Raw genomic sequence first — 18,392 nt, 5'->3', positions numbered from 1 at the left:
GGGGGGGGGGGGGGGGGGGGAAAGTCCGGACATTTACAAATTCCCCCCGGACACTATTTTTAGCTCAAAAAGCCGGACATGTCCGTGGGAATCCGGACAAATGGTAACCCTAGAGAGACTGTGTTTCTGCTCCTGGCTCCCAAGCTGAGTCTGTTTAGGGCGTGGCCACAACTGTGGCTGCCTCCCAATCAGCCCAGCCTAAGTCTCCCAGCCCCAGCCCTCTCCAAGGGCTGGCTTTTAACCCCGTTACAGTAGCCATCGCTGGCAGTGTGTGCATGCTTGCATGAGCGAGAGAGGAAAAAAAAGGTCTTCAAGGTGAACCCCAGACACTGAATATGAGCACACTATGATAGGACCAGAAAGGAACAGAAACTGAGGCTCATACTATTACAAAGCAAGATCAAGATGATTAATTTTCTTTCAAGTTCCAAACCATTAGAAATATTGAAAACACGGTGCACTGTCCCTGAGCAGTGATGTTAATGGAATGGTCCTTAGCAAAGGAGGTTGGTAGGTGTGAAGTAGCTAGCTAGATATTTCTCTCACTTGATGCTAATCAGGCACATACGCTAGTTTACATAGTGAGATGTTCCTTTCACCCTGTCCCCCTCCAACAGTTCACTCAGTTGTTGCATCTTGTCTTAAATTCGATTGTGAGCTCTCTGGGGAAGGAATTGTCTCCTACTATGCATTTGTACCAAGCATGATAGGAACCCGGTTATGACTGAAGTTTCAGGGGTCACTATGTGATACACATAATTTTACAGCTGAGGAAACTGAGGCACAGAGAAGTTAAGATACTTGCCTGCATTCACCGAGTGAAGCTCAAAGTAGAGATTAGAACCCAAGAGTCCTGATTAGGGCTGTTGATTTCATCACAATTAACTTACATGATTAACTAAAAAAAAAATCATGATTAATCACAGTTTTAATTGCACTGTTAAACAATAGAATGCCCATTGAAATTTATTAAATATTTTTTTGTTTTTCTACATTTTCAAAAATATGATTTCAATTATACAAAGTGTACAGTACTCACTTTATATTATTTTTATTACAAATATTTGCACTATAAAAATGATAAACAAAAGAAATAGTATTTTTCAGTTCACCTCATACAAGTACTGAAGTGCAATCTCTTTATCGTGAAAGTGCAATTTACAGATGTAGATTTTTTTTTTGTTACATAACTGCACTCAAAAACAAAACAATGTAAAACTTTGGAGTCTACAAGTCCACTCAGCCAATTGCTAAGAAAAACAAGTTTGTTTACATTTACGGAAGAAAATGCTGCCCATTTCTTATTTACAGTGTCACCTGAAAGTGAGAACAGGCGTTCGCATGGCACTTTTGTAGCTGGTGTTGCCAGGTATTTACTTGGCAGATATGCTAAACATTCGTATGCCTCTTCATGCTTCGGCCACCATTCCAGAGGACATGCTTCCATGCTGATGACACTCATTTAAAAAAAAATGTGTTAATTAAATTTGTGACTGAACTCCTTGGGGGAAAATTGTACGTCTCCTGCTCTGTTTTACCTTCATTCTGCCATATATTTCATGTTATAGCCGTCTCCGATGGTGACCCAGCACATGTTGTTCGTTTTAAGAACACTTTCACTGCAGATTTGGCAAAACGCAAAGGTACCAATGTGAGATTTCTAAAGATAGCTACAGCACTTGACCCAAGGTTTAAGAATCTAAAGTGCCTTCAAGAATCTAAGAGGGACGAGGTGTGGAGCATGCTTTCAGAAGTCTTAAAAGAGCAACACTCCGACACAGAAACTACAGCACCCGAACTACCAAAAAAGAACATCAACCTTCTGCTGGTGGAATCTGACTCAGGTGATTAAAGTGATCTGCATCGGTCTGCACTGCTTTCGATCATTATCGAGCAGAACCTGTCATCAGCATGGAAGCATGTCCTCTGGAATAATGGTTGAAGCATGAAGGGACATATGAATCTTTAGCGCATCTGGCATGTAAATATCTTGTGATGCCGGCTACAATAGTGCCATGCAAATGCCTGTTCTCACTTTCAGGTGACATTGTAAACAAGAAGCAGGCAGCATTATCTCCTGCAAACGTAAACAAACTTGTTTGTCTGATATCAGAGGGGTAGCCGTGTTAGTCTGGATCTGTAAAAAGCAACAAAGAGTCCTGTGGCACCTTATAGACTACATCTGTTAGTCTATAAGGTGCCACAGGACTCTCTGTTGCTTGTTTGTCTGAGCAATTGGCTGAACAAGAAGTAGGACTGATTGGACTTATAGGCTCTAAAGTTTTACATTGTTTTATTTTTGAATGTAGTTTTTTTGTACATAATTCTACATTTGTAAGTTCAACTTCCATGATAAAGAGATTGCGCTACCGTACTTGTATTAAGTGAATTGAAAAATACTATTTCTTTTGTTTTTTACAGTGCAAATATTCATAATCAAAAATAAAGTGAGCACTGTACACTTTGTATTCTGTGTTGTACTTGAAATCAATATATTTGAAAATGTAGAAAACATCAAAAAATATTTAAAGAAATGCTATTCTATTCTTGTTTAACAGCGCGATTAATCACAATTAATTTTTTTAATCGCTTGACAGCCCTAGTCCTGACGCACAAGCCTGCTGCTGTAACCAATGGACAATGCTGCCTCTAGTGGATTTCTAATTCAGGGGGTTCTTAACTTTGCAAACAGATGTTTCAGGTGCTTTCTAGATATCAGTAAATGGTTTAAACTGCAGTTTACTTGTTACCTGCCAGCAGTTGTTACTGCTGAATTCTCATAGGCAGGGTGGTGGTTGCTTTAGCCTTTGAACTTTAATCCCCTGTCCCTCATCCCCTTCCTGCCTAGCAAAAATAAAATAATAAACGTTGCAACCATCTCAGCAAAAATAGGTACAACAAAGTCTCACGCATCATTATTCAAGAGAAACACCTGGTGTAAAACCTGTGAATTTCTGACCCTGTCTGTCAAATGCTGTGGGCTGACAGCAGTCAGAGAAGGAAAATGCTCTAACTGCAAACAGCACAGTCGAGGCAACTCCTACAAATTAGATTAATAAATCCTACTGTGCTTTCAAACAGCCGTAACTCACCCAGCTGGAGATTTAAAATGGTGAAGCAGCAGCGTAAACAGTGTGTGTCTCCACCTTAGGTGGAATCTTACAACTGCCTGTAGCAAACACATTGAACTCTTGGGTGGGTTTCTGGTTGGTTTGGTGGTGGGGGTGGAGGGGTACTGTTGGGGGGGTGAGGGAGATTGCAGTTAATTTTTAAGAGACACAGAATTTACTGAAGGACTACCCCAAACTGTAGCTCTTAACTTTGGGTAGTAAATGTGTCCCTAGCGGCTGGCTTTTCAAAATATTCAAATTTATCCTTAGCACTTCGACCACCACCATTCAGGTGCTGATTTCTTAATTAAAAAGAGAAGGGAAGGGAGAAATATCTGAATGTTGGGTTCAGATGTCTCCTAGAGGAACTTCTTCATGTTCATGCAGGTTGAAAATGACACTTTGTGGGATCTGCTCTTCCTTTGTTTAACTCTCTTAAGCAAAATGGGAGCGTTCTAACTGGCTCTCATGGATATCAATTACACTGTAGCGGCTACTGGTAAATCACAAAGGATCTCTGATTACAGCCTGGTACAACTTGAAGTAAGGGAGGCAGCAAAAATCGTTTTTGAAATGCACATGGCTGGACTGGTAGCAACCCTGATATCAGCACTAGTTGGGTTTTTTTTAGTTGTGTTCATCTGTAATTGAGTTACGTTAAAGGCATAACAGAAATAAATGAAGCAGTTGTACAAAGGCACTGGACGCTTTGGATGAACTAGATAATGGTTTGGTATTTTACAGAGGCAAGAATTGGAATCGGAGAACAAGAGACTGAAAAATGAACTGAATGAGCTGAGGAAGACTATTGTAGACCGGGTGACCCAAAACAACTCATCCAGTGATATCCAGGACAGTTATACCCTCTTATTAAACCAGCTTAAATCAGCCAATGAGGAACTGGAAGTGCGGAAAGAGGAGGTGCTTATCCTAAGGGCACAGATTATAAAGGCAGCCCAGCAAAAAGACACTGGCAAAAATATGGTAATTAAAAGGGGAAATCTTGTTCTTTTCATTTCCGCTCCTATCACTGACTATTCATTACCTGTCCTGATTTCATGAAAGATGATGCTTTTGCTTTGGTAAATTGTAGGCAACAGTAGATGGTTATCTGAAACTTCCCCTGTGATCTTGTGTAACATTTGAAAGGGGTAAGATGACAGGAAAACAGGTTTTAGGCCAGGTTTTGCTCTCGTGCACGGGGGTGTAAAGCAAAATAACTCCATTTACACCCGGGTAATCGAGAGCCAAACTTGTCCCCTGGAATTTATGTGAGGGTTTTTTTCCTGCTTCTGTTTAAAGCAAGTCTGTTATGTATAAAAATCCCCCCTCTCCAGCATTTGGAGTTTTAAATTTCCACTTCATTTTCTCAAGGTTTTAGCACCTTCCATGCTTCAGACCATGATCCCAAACTCTCTCATCCGCAAACCGACAGTGTGCGCCCTCGATCTGTCATCGTTACTGAGGCCGACTCTCACCTGCATGAACCCCACAGACTCCTCCCTTGTCCACATAAGGCAATAGGCCCAGAATAGGCCCTCCAGGAAAGGCCATTAAACACCCTCTTAGCATGCAGAGTTTGAAAGACTTGAATGAGACCCAAGGGATTTCATGATGATGATGTTGTTCTGCATGTGAAATTTAGGACTCAAACATCAACACGTATACCAGCTGGCCAAACAGCGACAAGCATGTCGATGCAGAGGATGCAATTGAGGCCTACCATGGGGTGTGTCAGACAAATCGGTAAGTGCGTCTTCATTGATCTTTACAGCAAAGGTGGGCCTAGGCCACGAAGCATAGATTCAGATCTGAAGTAAGATCTGGATGGTGGGGCACTGTTGGCTTTCGGTGTCTGATTTGGGCCTGTTAGAGAGAGAAAGAGCTGTGAAGTTGGGAGTAGGATCCAAAGCTCAGAGGATTGGGTCCGCCGCTCGCTGAAGGAGGGGAAGCACCGAGCAGGTGGAACAACCAAAGGTTGTAGAGAGAAAAATAAATGCCCACCTAAGCTGAGTTGCCCCCCACTACATGGGCTTCCATACTGCAGAAGCTGGGCAGTGCACTACAGTGGAGTCCAGAAACTGAGCAGTGCACTCCTGCAGTGTGGCAGCCAATGGAGTTGAAGGACTGAGAGATTTTAAATATAAAAATCTTAAATCCAGCCCTGATATAGCAGCAAGAGTAGAATATGGCTTATATTTTAGAGAAGAATTATGAGTTAGTCGTTTCAGACACTCTTAATGTCATGCTGGGAAGTCGGTTGTTAGGAGAATGCCTGTCCCATTTCCCTAGAGGCAAAAAGTCTGTTCCAGTGAAATGAGCTAATGTACACATCTATGCAGTCTCAGGCATCACCCACATTATCTGCTATTTTTGTATCTAAACTCTGAGCCAAGAATCCTCTTTGATTACAGATTTCCTATAGTGATAGTTCATACCCTGAATTTGTCTGTCTTCATCATCATCATCAATCATCATCATCATAACAATAATAGAGTTTATACTGTTATTGAGAAATTCACTTTGTGGAACTATCCAGGAGTACATAAAATATATAGATAATATCTTGTGACGAGACAAGTTAATAAGTGAATTAAATGTTTATTTTACTGCGAGAAAATTGAATATTTGCTTGTCTCTACCTGGTTATCTGACAGGAATAGGGTTTTTTTCCCATTGCAAATTTTCATTTACCCGGTATATTAATGAGACCTAACTGTTGCAGAGTTTGACTAATGGTTTCTATTAAAATAGTTTACCTAGCTAGTTTGTAAACTCTGGCAGATGAAAGCTCTTTCCTTTTCCACCAGGAAAAGAAATTCATAAAATCTGAGAGGAGAATTTCTCTCCATTTAAAGGTGCAGTACACACAAGACAAATGGTAACAATACTATCTAAATGCCCACATGGGCAAGAAGAGATCTTCTCTGTTCAGTGGAGCAGAGCTGGCACCTTTCATCAGCACCACTGAAAATGGTCCTAGTTGGAGCTAAACTAAGTGAAGTTTGTGAGTTTGATGTTTCAAAATTCCTTTAAGATTTTATTCAGAGAAGATGGCAGTGCTTACATTGCACTTTGACAAATGAGTGTGGTGTAAACATTAACTAACTAATCTGCTTAATTAAAGAAGAGTGGTCCTATTGACTTTTTAATGAATCAGTCAATCTGAACTTCTGGGTGAAAGAACCCTCAGTGGTTTTGAGTCAATACCGTACTGATGAATCCAGGCTAAATGCTTATTGCCTATTATTCCCAAAGCGGTTTTCTCTTAAGATAATGGCACCCCTTTGAGTTGATTTCATAACTGACCACATTTTAATATGGATAAAAAATAAAAACAGGAGGAGGGAAGGATTTTTGTCTTGCAAGAACATCAACTGGGAAAAATCACCGTCCAGTCAGAATTCTCCTGTTAGTAGTGTGCAAATAATAATAATTAATAAACAGTGAAGGCAATCATTTATTTGTTTGTCAGTGTTTAAATGTCCCAGTGCTGAGCCTCTAACCACAAGCATGGTAACAAAACGGTATTTATAACGACAAATTGACCCGAGTCAATCAAATAAACTTTATAACTCAGCTGGCTATTCCACCTCTGGAAGAAATCAGAGTAAGACAATATTTTCAAATTGATAGATGTCCAGAGTTACGGTTTTAAATGCATATGTAAGCACCTAAATAAAGGCAGTCTGTGCCTAGCAGTACTGAGGACCTAAGCTCGCAGGGACGATGATCGAGCTGAGAATAAAGGCCACTCTTATCTAGGCACCTAAATATGGATTGAGAAAACTAACTTTAGGCACCAAAGTTTAGAAAATATTTGCCATAGGCCTGAAGAACTCCGGATATTCTTCCATAGGTGGACTTTATATATGGCTTGAAAGCAGAGCACATAGAAAACAACTCTGAACACTGGCCAGTGTATCTAATCTGTGCTTCATTTCCAGAGCTCAGACATTAGCATTGCTGTGAATTAGCTGTGAGATGGAAGAGCATTCATGGTAATATGCATATGTAGACATTCCCTTTCTCACACTAGTACCCTTCTATACTCCTCCTGCAACAACAAGAAATACCTCGTAACCTGGGGTGGCCGGTGGGATGATAGACTCACGTAATTGTGTTAAGGCTTATCAACTTGGCTAAAAGGAAATAAATAGCTTTTAATGCTCCCACCAATTTTAGGTATAAAATCTCTGTGCACCTAGAAAATTAACTCCTTTGAAGAGTGAATCTGTAGAAACGACATCTTGGGGTTGGATGTTCTTTCAATGACTCCAACTCGAATTATTCAACTTACAAGTTTAAAAAAAAAAAAAAAAGGCTTGGATTTTTTTTCAGCCAGCTTTCCAAACTCAAGCTGGTGCTGAAAGTCAGGCTGGGTTATTTACTGATATATGCTTGCTTCATCTGCAAGAAACCTGACTCAGCTCAGATGTATTAGATGACTGATGTGCAATTCAGGTGCTTGACTGTCATATCCAAGGCTGAATATAGAGAGCTGTCAGGGAAAAAAAATAATTTTTCTTGTAAACTGAGCAAAATTGATTTGGAAATCATTGAGAGAGGATAACCATGGGCTCCATAATGCCATTTCTCCAGTGTCACTTTGCAGAGTAGACTCACACTTTGTGTGTGGTTTCCATTTGAGAGTGGCACATCTGACTCCCATCCCTCCCACCCCTTTTGAGAGTTACCTACAGAAAGGAAATCACTTTCAGTTAAAAGATAGGGCTTTTCCTTGCAGCTGGGTGGCTCCTGCTACAGCGTTTTATATAGCACAGAATGTATCTCTTTAGTGGCTCACTTTTCTTTGAAACTCAAACCGTCAAGTGAATTTTATTTTCCTTTTTTAAAGACCTTCAAACTCACTTTGGAACTGAAGTGACATGAATCATGTTATAACAAATGTTTCTTGGCCAGATTACAAATCTCATTTTATTCATTTGTAAAATGTCCAGACACCTCATTTAAAGTTATACGAGCTCTCTTCATTTTGTCATTAAAACTGATTGCTTTTTTCAATAATTAAAAAAAGACCGCTAATGCGCAACTTACATAAGAACGGCAGTATTGGGTCAGACCAAAGGTCCATCTAGCCCAGTATCCTGTCTGCCGACAGTGGCTAATGCCAGGTGCCCCAGAGGGAGTGAACCTAACAGGTAATGATCAAGTGATCTCTCTCCTGCCATCCATCTCCACCCTCTGACAAACAGAGGCTAGGGACACCATTCCTTACCCATCGTGGCTAATAGCCATTAATGGACTTAACCTCCATGCATTTATCCAGTTCTCTTTTAAATGCTGTTATAGTCCTAGCCTTCACACCCTCCTCAGGTAAGGAGTTCCACAAGTTGACTGTGCGCTGTGTGAAGAAGAACATCCTTTTATTTGTTTTAAACCTGCTGCCTATTAGTTTCATTTGGTGACCCCTAGTTCTTGTATTATGGGAATAAGTAAATAACTTTTCCTTATCTACTTTCTCCACATAACTCATAATTTTATATACCTCTATCATATCCCCCCTTAGTCTCCTCTTTTCCAAGCTGAAAAGTCCTAGCCTCTTTAATCTCTCCTCATATGGGACCCTCTCCAAACCCCTAATCATTTTAGTTGCCCTTCTCTGAACCTTTTCTAATGCCAGTATATCTTTTTTGAAATGAGGAGACCACATCTGTACGCAGTATTCAAGATGTGAGCGTACCATTGATTTATTTAAGGGCAATAATATATTCTCCGTCTTATTCTCTATCCCTTTTTTAATGATTCCTAACATCCTGTTTGCTTTTTTGACCGCCTCTGCACACTGCGTGGACATCTTCAGAGAACTATCCACGATGACTCCAAGATCTTTTTCCTGATTTGTTGTAGCTAAATTAGCCCCCATCATATTGTATGTATAGTTGGGGTTATTTTTTCCAATGTGCATTACTTTACATTTATCCACATTAAATTTCACTTCTACAACACTGGTGAGACAAGATTTTTCTGGGCACCTTTTTATCCAGAATGATATGGGTGAATTAGAGGGAATGCAGAGAAAAGTAACAATAAAAAGATTGAGGGGTTCAAGGGATGGTTTTGAGGAAAGATTGAAAGAACTTGGCATGTACAGCTTGCCTTGGTGACTAAGAGGGGCTATTCTAATAGAGTAGAGGAATTGGTAGGATGTAAATGCAAAGATGGGAGATAAATCGTTTTGAGTGGTATAAGTAAGCATAGAAGGGATGAGATTGAGCAAAGGAAAATGAGGCTATCAAGAGAATGTTCCTAATAGTGAGATCTATCACACTGTAGGATGGTCTCCCAAAGGAAGCGGTGGAAGTGCTAGTAACTGAGTTGTTTTAAAATTGGACTGGACAAAGAAGTGAAGAATATATTGTACAGGGCAATCCTGTATAAGCAGAGGGAGAGAGGAAAAGACTAAATAATCCTTTCATTTCTTCAGTGTCTTTGATTCTCTCTCAGCAGATTTGAAAAGACACTCCTCCTTTGAAGTAAGAATGGAAAACACCATAAAAGGACCATCGGGCCCTTACCTGCCCAGGCTTGGTTAATCACAATCCCACTTCTTGCTTTCCTCACTTAAAGAAGGGGAGAAATCTCATGTAGAAAACCAGTAATTTCCAACATACTGGAGAATGGGGAAAGAATTGAGACCTAGGCTAGACTTACAGGTTTTGGCAGCATAGCAGCATCAGGAGAGTGAAAAATTGCACCTGTAACTGTCATATGTACGTCAACAAAAGCCCTAGTGTAGACAGTTATACAGCAAAACAGTCTCTTACCAGTATGGTGAATTCTGTTCGGGGAAACTGGTTTAAGTAGAAGAACTCTTTTGCCAGTATAAACTGTATTTCCACTAGGAGAGTTTACTGGCATAGCTATATGGGCAAACCTTTTCTAGTGGTGACAAGACCTTTTCCTTTTATATTGCACTTTTCATCTGAAGATCTCAGAGGTATGCAGGGATGGGTAATTATGTTCCCCCGTATTAGAGATGGAGACATTGAGGCACAGCGGGTTGGACCGTCCAAGGTCACACAGTGAGCTAGTAGCAAAAGCTGCAGCTACAACCCAGGTCAAGTACTTGGACTAGAATCTCGTCCCAGTGCTTTGCCCACTAGAGCCAGTGGGAATGATGTATCTGAAACCATTCATGCTGCTTTGCCAATAGAGGAATCGATGTGGATGTGCAACAAACCTGAGAGCCGGGTCATATCTGCACTGTGCTTTCAAAGCCATTTCCTCTCCACTTTCTCTGCTCACCTACCCCTTGATCTCTATTGTGTTTTCTCATTATGATGGTTGTTCCCCTTGCTTTTTTGGCTTCTCTTCCTTTTCTTGGGGTCCTCTCTCTTCACTTTTGTCTATCTGGCTGACAGCAAAATGAAACTGACTAGATTAAAGATTTCAAGTTGTGGGAAATATTGCGTTAGATTTTGAGATCCCCTTCAGCTTCACTGCCAGGAGGGGGGAAGAGGAGTAAAGTGAAACTGACTAGGTTCTCAAATTCAGAGGGCCAGATCACCTGCTTAAAGTAAGTCAGCAGAGCTCCATTCATCTCAATGCAGCTATGTTGATTTACTCCCGCTGAGTATACGGCTCAAAAGCATAAGATAGTGCAGTAGTAGTAAGTTTCTTTGATTCTGGCTGCACCAAAGAGGCTAGATGTTTTTTCAATGCTCTGATCCATCATGATTGTTGTTCCCCTGCCAGCTGAGCCTCTTGCATTGCAATGGGGTTTAGACCAATATTCGTAAAGTAACTAAAATGCAGCTGAGCCAGAATGTACAGAGAAAAGTGAACAACCAGTGTCTTGAGCATTTTCCATTGCTGCTGTTTGCCAGCATGAACCAACGGATACGCAAACCTGATGCTTTGCTGAAACACAAACCTGATTCTTACCCCTCAAAAGGCCCAACCCCTCCATTGAAGTAGTTGGCCAGACTCCAGTGGAAAGAGGATCAAAATCTTATAGTGGTGTACATCAAAAGTTAATAGTTACACCACTGTAAAACAGGCCTGAGTTAGAGGAAAAATCAAGACCACAGGGCCTAAGAAAACTGTAACTAATATGCCTGTACCAGAAGACAGTGAGTGAGTATGTATGAATGCACACCCCCATGCCACACTAGTGAATCATAGAAATGTAGACCTGGAAGGGAGCTTGAGAAGTCATCAAGTCCAGCCCCCTACACTGAGGCAGGACCAAATAAACCTAGACCATCCTTGACAGGTGTTTGTCCAACCTCTTCTTAAAAACCTCCAACGATGGGGATTCCATAACCTCCCTTAGAAGCCTGTTCCAGATCTTAACTACCCTTATAGTTAGAAAGTTTTTCCTAATACCTACCCTAAATTCTCCGTTTCTGCCAATAAGCCCATTATTTCTTGTCCTACCTTCAGTGGACGTGCAGAACAATTGATCACCAGCCTCTTTGTGACAACCCTGGACATATTTAAAGACTGTTAGCAGGTTCTTTCTCGGTCTTCTTTTTTTCAAGACTATACATCCCCAGGTTTTTTTTAACTTTTCCTGATAGGACAGGTTTTCTAAACCTTTTTTTCATTTTTGTGGCTCTCCTTTGGACTGTCCCATTTATCCACATCTTTTCTAAACTGTGTGGTGCCCAAAACTGGATACAATACTCCCGCTGAGGCTCACCAGTGCCAACTTGAGTGGGGCAGTTACCTCCCATATTTTACATATGACACTCCTGTTAATACACCCTAGGAAGATATTAGCCTTTTTCGCAGCTGCATCACACTGTTGACTTATATTCAATTTATCATCCACTGTAACCTCTGGATCCTTTTCAGCAGTACAAATGTAGTTGTGCATTTGATATTTCCTTCCTGAGAGAAATACTTTGCACTTGTCTTCATTGAATTTCATCATGTGGAATTCAGAGCAATTCTCCCATTTGTCAAGGTCCTTTTTAATTCTAATCCTGTCCTCCAAAGTGCTTGCAACCCCTCCCATCTTGGAGCCATCTGCAAATTGTATAAGCATACTCTCCACTCCATTATCCAAGATTTTAAGGAAAATATTGACTAGTATCAGACCCTTGTGGGACCTCACTAGATATGCCTTCCCAGTTGGACAGCAAACTATTGATAACTACTGAGTACAGCTTTTCACCCAGTTGTGGACCCACCTTATAGTAATTTCATCTAGACCATATTTCCCTCTTTGCTTATTAGAGTGTCATGCGGAACTAAGTCAAAAGGCTTATTAAAATCAAGATATATCATGTCTACTGCTTCCCCACTATCCACTAGGCCAGTAACCCTCTCAACGAAGAAAATTCCTTATAATCCTCTACGTACTTATGAACTGATTGTTTAATCATTTGTTCCAGTATGTTTCCAGGTATCGAAGTTAGGCTGACTGGTCTGTAATTCCCAGGGTACTCTTTTTAAAGATAGGTACTATGCTTGCCCTTCTCCTAAGCCACACTTCACTTATGAGCATGTCATGTGAAACAGTGTCAAAAGCCTTACTAAAATCCAAGCTATAATGAGGGCTAGCAATAGACCACCGCTGATTACTTTCTTTGGATTGTTTTTACCTTCCATTGTTTTTTCCCTTTTCTTCCTGGGACTTTTGCTATGAACACAAATGACCTTCCTTCCCCGCATCCTCAGTCAGGACTGCTGGGCATAGTATTATCCCTTTAGGCTTCCGTGTATGGGGCATGGCCACTGACTGAAGGAGCAGCGTGCAGTGGCTCAGCTGGACAGCAATACTTGTGCTCTTTCTCTCTGTCCTCTTTCCGTCTTTCCTAACTCTTTAATTCCGCTGTTTATCCTCCCCTTTTGCCTCCAGATCGATAATATCCATGTCCACCCGGAAAAGGAATCCATAAAATCTTTGCCATAGAGAGTGACGGCCCCACTCAACCAAATTAGAAATATGTAGGATTTGGCAAACTACCACACTCTTCTTCTCCATTACGATGATGCTTGTGTGACAATAGATTGTCCTTTTTTACAGCTCCCACCTGTCTGAGTTGTACATTGACTGTCACAAGCCAGTGTTGGCAACGTCACAGTTTGCTACCATGACAGGCAACACTGTTTAGTGGCTTGAGTGCAGGTTTGGGAGTCAGAAGACTTTGGTTTTACTCCTGGTTCTGCCTCTGACTCCATTTGTGATCTTGGGCAAGTTACTTCACTTTTCTGCATGAAAAGGGATGATATTGCTTACTTACCTCAGTCAATCACCTTGAGAGTCCAGTGTTGCCAACCCCAAACATTAAAAATGATGCGTTATGCCCACCCCCCACATCATGAGATTTTAATTGATAGTAAATGTTGGCTTCTTTTAATTTGCCTTCTGGTTTTTGAGCCTTTTGAGTTCATTTGGCTCAAACTTCCCAGCTTTTCTCCATGTAGGCTAACCACTTATAAACATGAAAGCTAAGATTCTCCAGAAGCTGGGTCTGGAAGTAAAACAGCAAATATCACACAAGACATCATAAAATTATGTGAGCTGGCAACAGTGGCTCCACCCGTGCCGGGGGTGGAGGAGTGCAGAGTCTGACGGTGACTATTGTATTACCATGGAAGGGGGCACAACCACTTGACTGTGATAGTACAGGGGTAGGAAGAGGATTCTGACCATGAAATACAGACGGGCTCTTAATGTACAGTTTAGTAGTGATGCCAAAGGAGAGAGAGAGCTTAATGACAGTCTTGTTCTTTTTTTAAAAGAGTTTGCCTGAGTGTAATGGGGACTCCTTACTTTCCCCCATTCTGTTGCAATTGACCTTTTGCCTTTCTTTCCTGTCCTCTTGTTTCCCTTTTCTCTGCCCTTTATTTCTAGCAAGACTGAGGACTGGGGCTATCTCAATGAAGATGGAGAGCTCGGCTTGGCCTATCAGGGTCTAAAGCAAGTTGCCAGGTCAAATGCTTTTTTCTTCTTCCTCTTTCCTTTCCCCCACCTCTTCCATATGCTTATATGTACTCTCTCTGCCTCGCTGTCCTTTACAATAGGAATTGGAGATGGGGCTAACCCAAGCTGAACCACCATAACTTTGAGGGGGAGATGGAACCTTTCTAAGGTTTCGGGAAATTGTGGTCCTGAGCCAAACCTTGGCACTCACGCCCGTCTCTAGGAATACAGCAACCAACTCAAGTTTGGGTTGGGATGCAGTTCGGCAGCATTACTGCAAGCATGTATCACTGTGTCCCACACTAAAACTGTATCCATGAACCTGATTCCCAGAGGTGCTGGGAAACCTTACCCTATCCGTGGGTACTGCAAGTGCTCAGCACCTTTTTGGATTAGGCTGAATGTGCTTTAGAGATATTTATATTTGGTGGGGAGGAACAATGGTATTTTATGAACGAACTCCTGGCTCCATTGAAGTCAATGGCATAACTTCCACTGAATTCAGTGGAGTCAGGGTTTCGCCCCAAGTGTCATAATTATAGTCCCTTTAGCTCTGACTGCACTTCTCCTTATGTAAAAGTGTATTAAAGTGCTCTGTTCATGAACGTGTACAAAAGGATGCTAAGTCCCTTTTAAATGTAGTTTTCTTTGTCCTCTTTGCATTCTCAAATTCACCTGGATTACTCCTTTTCCACTTAATCCAATGTCTAGAAGTGTGCCAGAAGGAGAATTATTACTACCTCCGACACTCATTCCAATGCACTCCTGTTTTGTGGATGAATATATCAGAGGGAAACATTGTAGGTGATTCCTGCAATTTCAGTGTCCCCCGTGCAAGGACAGTGCATCTGTAATAACCTCTCCAAACTAATCACCTTTTAGGAGGATGAATAATGGTTAAAGTAGAATCTAGGAGTCCCAATTCCCAGTAGCCTATTCCCAATTCTGATACTATTTGGAGTGCTCAGAACTTCTGATAATTACATGCTAATCTTTCTACCATCTCACTTTATCCTTCTGTAATACAAGGATGATAATACTTATCTGCCTCACAGAGAGGTGCTGTGAGCCTCTCCATCAGTGTTTGTAAAGTGCAATCATGTGATGAAAAGCACTATCAGGGGGAAAGTAGTAGTAATATTTATTAAAATGTAGTGTCAATTTTAAAGCAATCAGAAGGTGGGCAGCAGCTCTTTCGAGAATAATATGAAAAATATGACAGGGATGATTGGCTGCCTACATTCCTCAGAACAGCAATTACAAGAGGACCATATTTGTCTGTGTGTTTGGTTCAGAACTAACCTGATCCCATATGAAACTGCATCATGAAAATACTTGTACTTTTCTGCATAGTGGAAGGTTTTGCACCTTCCAAGCCCAACACGATATTAACCTCTGACAATATGTCATTGAGGTCAGGTTCATTATTATCTCCATCTGACAGATATAAAGTGTGTGTGCGCATGCGCGTGCACGCCTACAAATGCAGAAAATGGGGAGTAGGTTGGACTCCGCTGAACAGAACAACTGAAAAGTTTTCAGCTAAAAATCAAAAAGACAACATTTTCCATGGAAAGCAGACATTTTGCACACACACAAAAAAAACTTTGGCTTGTTGAAAACCAAGTTTTCTGTTGAAGCACAATTTAGATAGAAAACCTTTTTGACTTGCCCTAATTAAGGCCCTGATTCAGCAAAGTACATAAGCATGTGCCTACATTTAAGCACAAGCATAGTTCTCTTGACTTTAGTGGGATGACTCATGTGCCAGACTTCATGCATGTGCTTAAGTACCTTGCTGAAGACCACACAGGAAATCAGTGGCAGAGACAGAGCTAAATCTTTGGACTTTGTAACTTTCAGTCTCTTGTTCAAACCATTCAGTCTTGCTGCAACCACTTTGCTAGCATTTGTAATCTTGTTTAGATCCTATTGGAATACTTAAAAGCACTAAGGGAGAGATTTCCATTTGGTACACTATAATTGGTACCCTTAAAAATAAATTAACTTGCCAAACATTGTTTATCGGTACACCCAGCAGTGCAGCCACATTCAGGAGGGCAGTAACCTTTACATGATGAATCGTTCTTCCATTTGAATTAGGAAGGTGTGTGGGAGGAAAAGGAGAGAGAAATGCGCAAAAATGGCTCATACGGTTCATTTTACCGAAAGTACAGCTTGTGCTTTAATTTATCGCGGCACAGAACTACATGCTGTGCATCCACATGGAATTCTTCTCCTTTTGTGATTAAAGGACCCCCTTCTCTCCCCCCCACCCCACCACAGTTTCAATTTTCCTTTGATGCACTTTCTAAGGGGTTTATTTAACTTGTTATTCTTCAAGATGACTTAGAAAAGAATAAAAAATAAATGGAAAATGGAAACTTCTTGCAGTCTTTCTGCCGTATCTGAGTCAGTGTGATATTTTCCACTGCAAAGGTTATAAAGCTAAGCCTACATCTTCAGACGTGACTAGTGGTTTGGGGCATCTCAGTGTTTGGGTGCAAAGCTGAAGCCAACTTAAAGCGGCTTGATTTCCTGAAACTGCTTCTCATCCACTGTCTGAAAATCAAGCTGCTTTAAGATGTTTCAGATTGGGCATCTAAAAATGGAAACACCTGAAATCACTGGTGTTTGTTTAAATCTAGGCTTAAGTCTTAACTAATTCATACTTGGCTGTTTTTTATCTAGTTATTTTAAAGTATCTTTAGATATTTGGGTTTCTCAGCAAAGGATGTACAGTACAGTAACTAAACACCTTACCGCTGCTTTGTAGGAGAAGTGTAACTTTCATGTAGCACACTGAGAGCTTGATCCAGTTCCCACTCAAGTGAATGGGAGTCCTTCAGTTAACTTCAGTGAGTGGTGGACCAGGGCCATAGCACCAAATTGTCTCCCTTCCCACAAAACTACACGAATCTTCGTAGCATTTTCCCATCACTTGAATCTAAACCACGACTGGGTGTCTTTCTGAAAGATATGCTAGAGCTCAAACAGAAGTCATGGGCTTGATGCAGAAGTTACTGGGGTACTTTGGCCGGTGTAATACAGAAGATCAGAATAGATTATCATAATGGTCCCTTCACTCCTCCTCTTATCAGGCTCCTGGAAGCCCAGCTTCAGGATCAGAGGAGAGAGCACGAAGAGGAGGTGGAAACGCTGAAAACCCAGATGGAAACCCTGAGAGAAGAGATGGAGAAACAGCAGCAGGCATTTTTCCAGACCCTACAGCTACCACCAGAGGCCCAGGTGGAATTTGGCATCCAGCAAGAAATCACACGTCTTACAAATGAAAATCTGGTAAGAGACCATGTAAAACCACTGTCCTTCATGACCTATGTTGTAAAAACAGATCAGTGGTTGATAGAGGTGAGATGGGAAGTACTCCCATCACACCCACCCTTATATATGAACACAACCAGCCAGCAGAGCTGCCTTCATATAAGCTATATGCACTAGTGGTCCCAAGCACTCCCAGTGGTGCTCCAACAACATAGTGGGCAATTGCTGTAGAACACTGAACCACTGGTTTATAAAGGTTGGATGGTGAGTAGAACTCATGCTGCATGGTGTAAAAGATCATATTTTGTGATATACCCAGTGACATTGTGCCATTCTCTGGACATAAGCAAAATGGCTTAAGGCCACAGTTTGGCCCTGTGCGCTTTAATATACATAGTAGGGAAGAATAACTCCCTCCACTAGCAGGAATAATGGCTGAAATGTTATGGTCCGTCTTATGCAGGAAATCAGACTAGATGATCATAGTTGTCCATTCTGGCCTTAAACCTCTGAATCTATTAACGTTATTTATAAGTAGGGCTACGGTTTTGTCACAGAAATCATGAATTTGAATAAAGTCTGTAACATCTTGGAAATGGCTGTAAAAACACATTTGATTAGGCCCCCAAACTGAGTGGCATGGTGACCTGGTGCACTGGGTCACAGCACCATTTGGGTTTGGCCCATCCGCCCCACCATCTCCATCTATGGAAGGGTGGATGGGTCATACCTGAGAGGCACTGCATCTCCATGTGCAACACCCAGAGCAGGGAATCGGGTCCCGTCCCATGTGTTAGGACCTGCTGCTGCAGGGTGAATGCAGGGTGGGCTTGCTTGCCAAATCTTCTCTTCCCCACAGTGCCTCACCTTTAGCACCCCCAATAGTCTTCTGTATGGTAATGTAGCAAAAACTACATTATTTGGTGACCTTTCTGTGACTTTTCATTCTTTTGCACACCTGTGCTGTGAAATTTTATTAAAAATTTGTGTGCCAAAAGCGTAGCCTTATTTATAAGCACTGGCATTTCCTGAGCCCGTGTGGGTGGGTAGATGCTGCTGCCTCACTCAAGAGAGTCTGTTTGGAGAACTTTATCATGTTC

At 41.4% G+C, this 18,392-nt stretch overlaps 1 protein-coding gene across 1 annotated transcript in view; it reads left to right on the top strand.

Annotated features, from left to right (window-relative positions):
* MYO5B (myosin VB) overlaps positions 1–18,392 on the top strand; it is a 379,086-nt gene that overhangs the window by 337,746 nt on the left and 22,948 nt on the right. The window contains exons 28-30 of the mRNA XM_026649314.2: positions 3,855–4,094; positions 4,756–4,856; positions 17,112–17,310. Coding sequence (XP_026505099.1) covers positions 3,855–4,094; positions 4,756–4,856; positions 17,112–17,310 — 540 coding nt within the window. The remainder of the gene's footprint in view (positions 1–3,854; positions 4,095–4,755; positions 4,857–17,111; positions 17,311–18,392) is intronic.

This window comes from Terrapene carolina, unplaced genomic scaffold (assembly GCF_002925995.2).
Source record: "Terrapene carolina triunguis isolate 2854851 unplaced genomic scaffold, T_m_triunguis-2.0 Scaffold69, whole genome shotgun sequence".
Taxonomy (NCBI): Eukaryota; Metazoa; Chordata; order Testudines; family Emydidae; genus Terrapene; species Terrapene triunguis.
The sequence above is the reverse complement of the archived record's forward strand: the minus strand, read 5'-3'. Positions and strand labels throughout refer to the sequence as shown.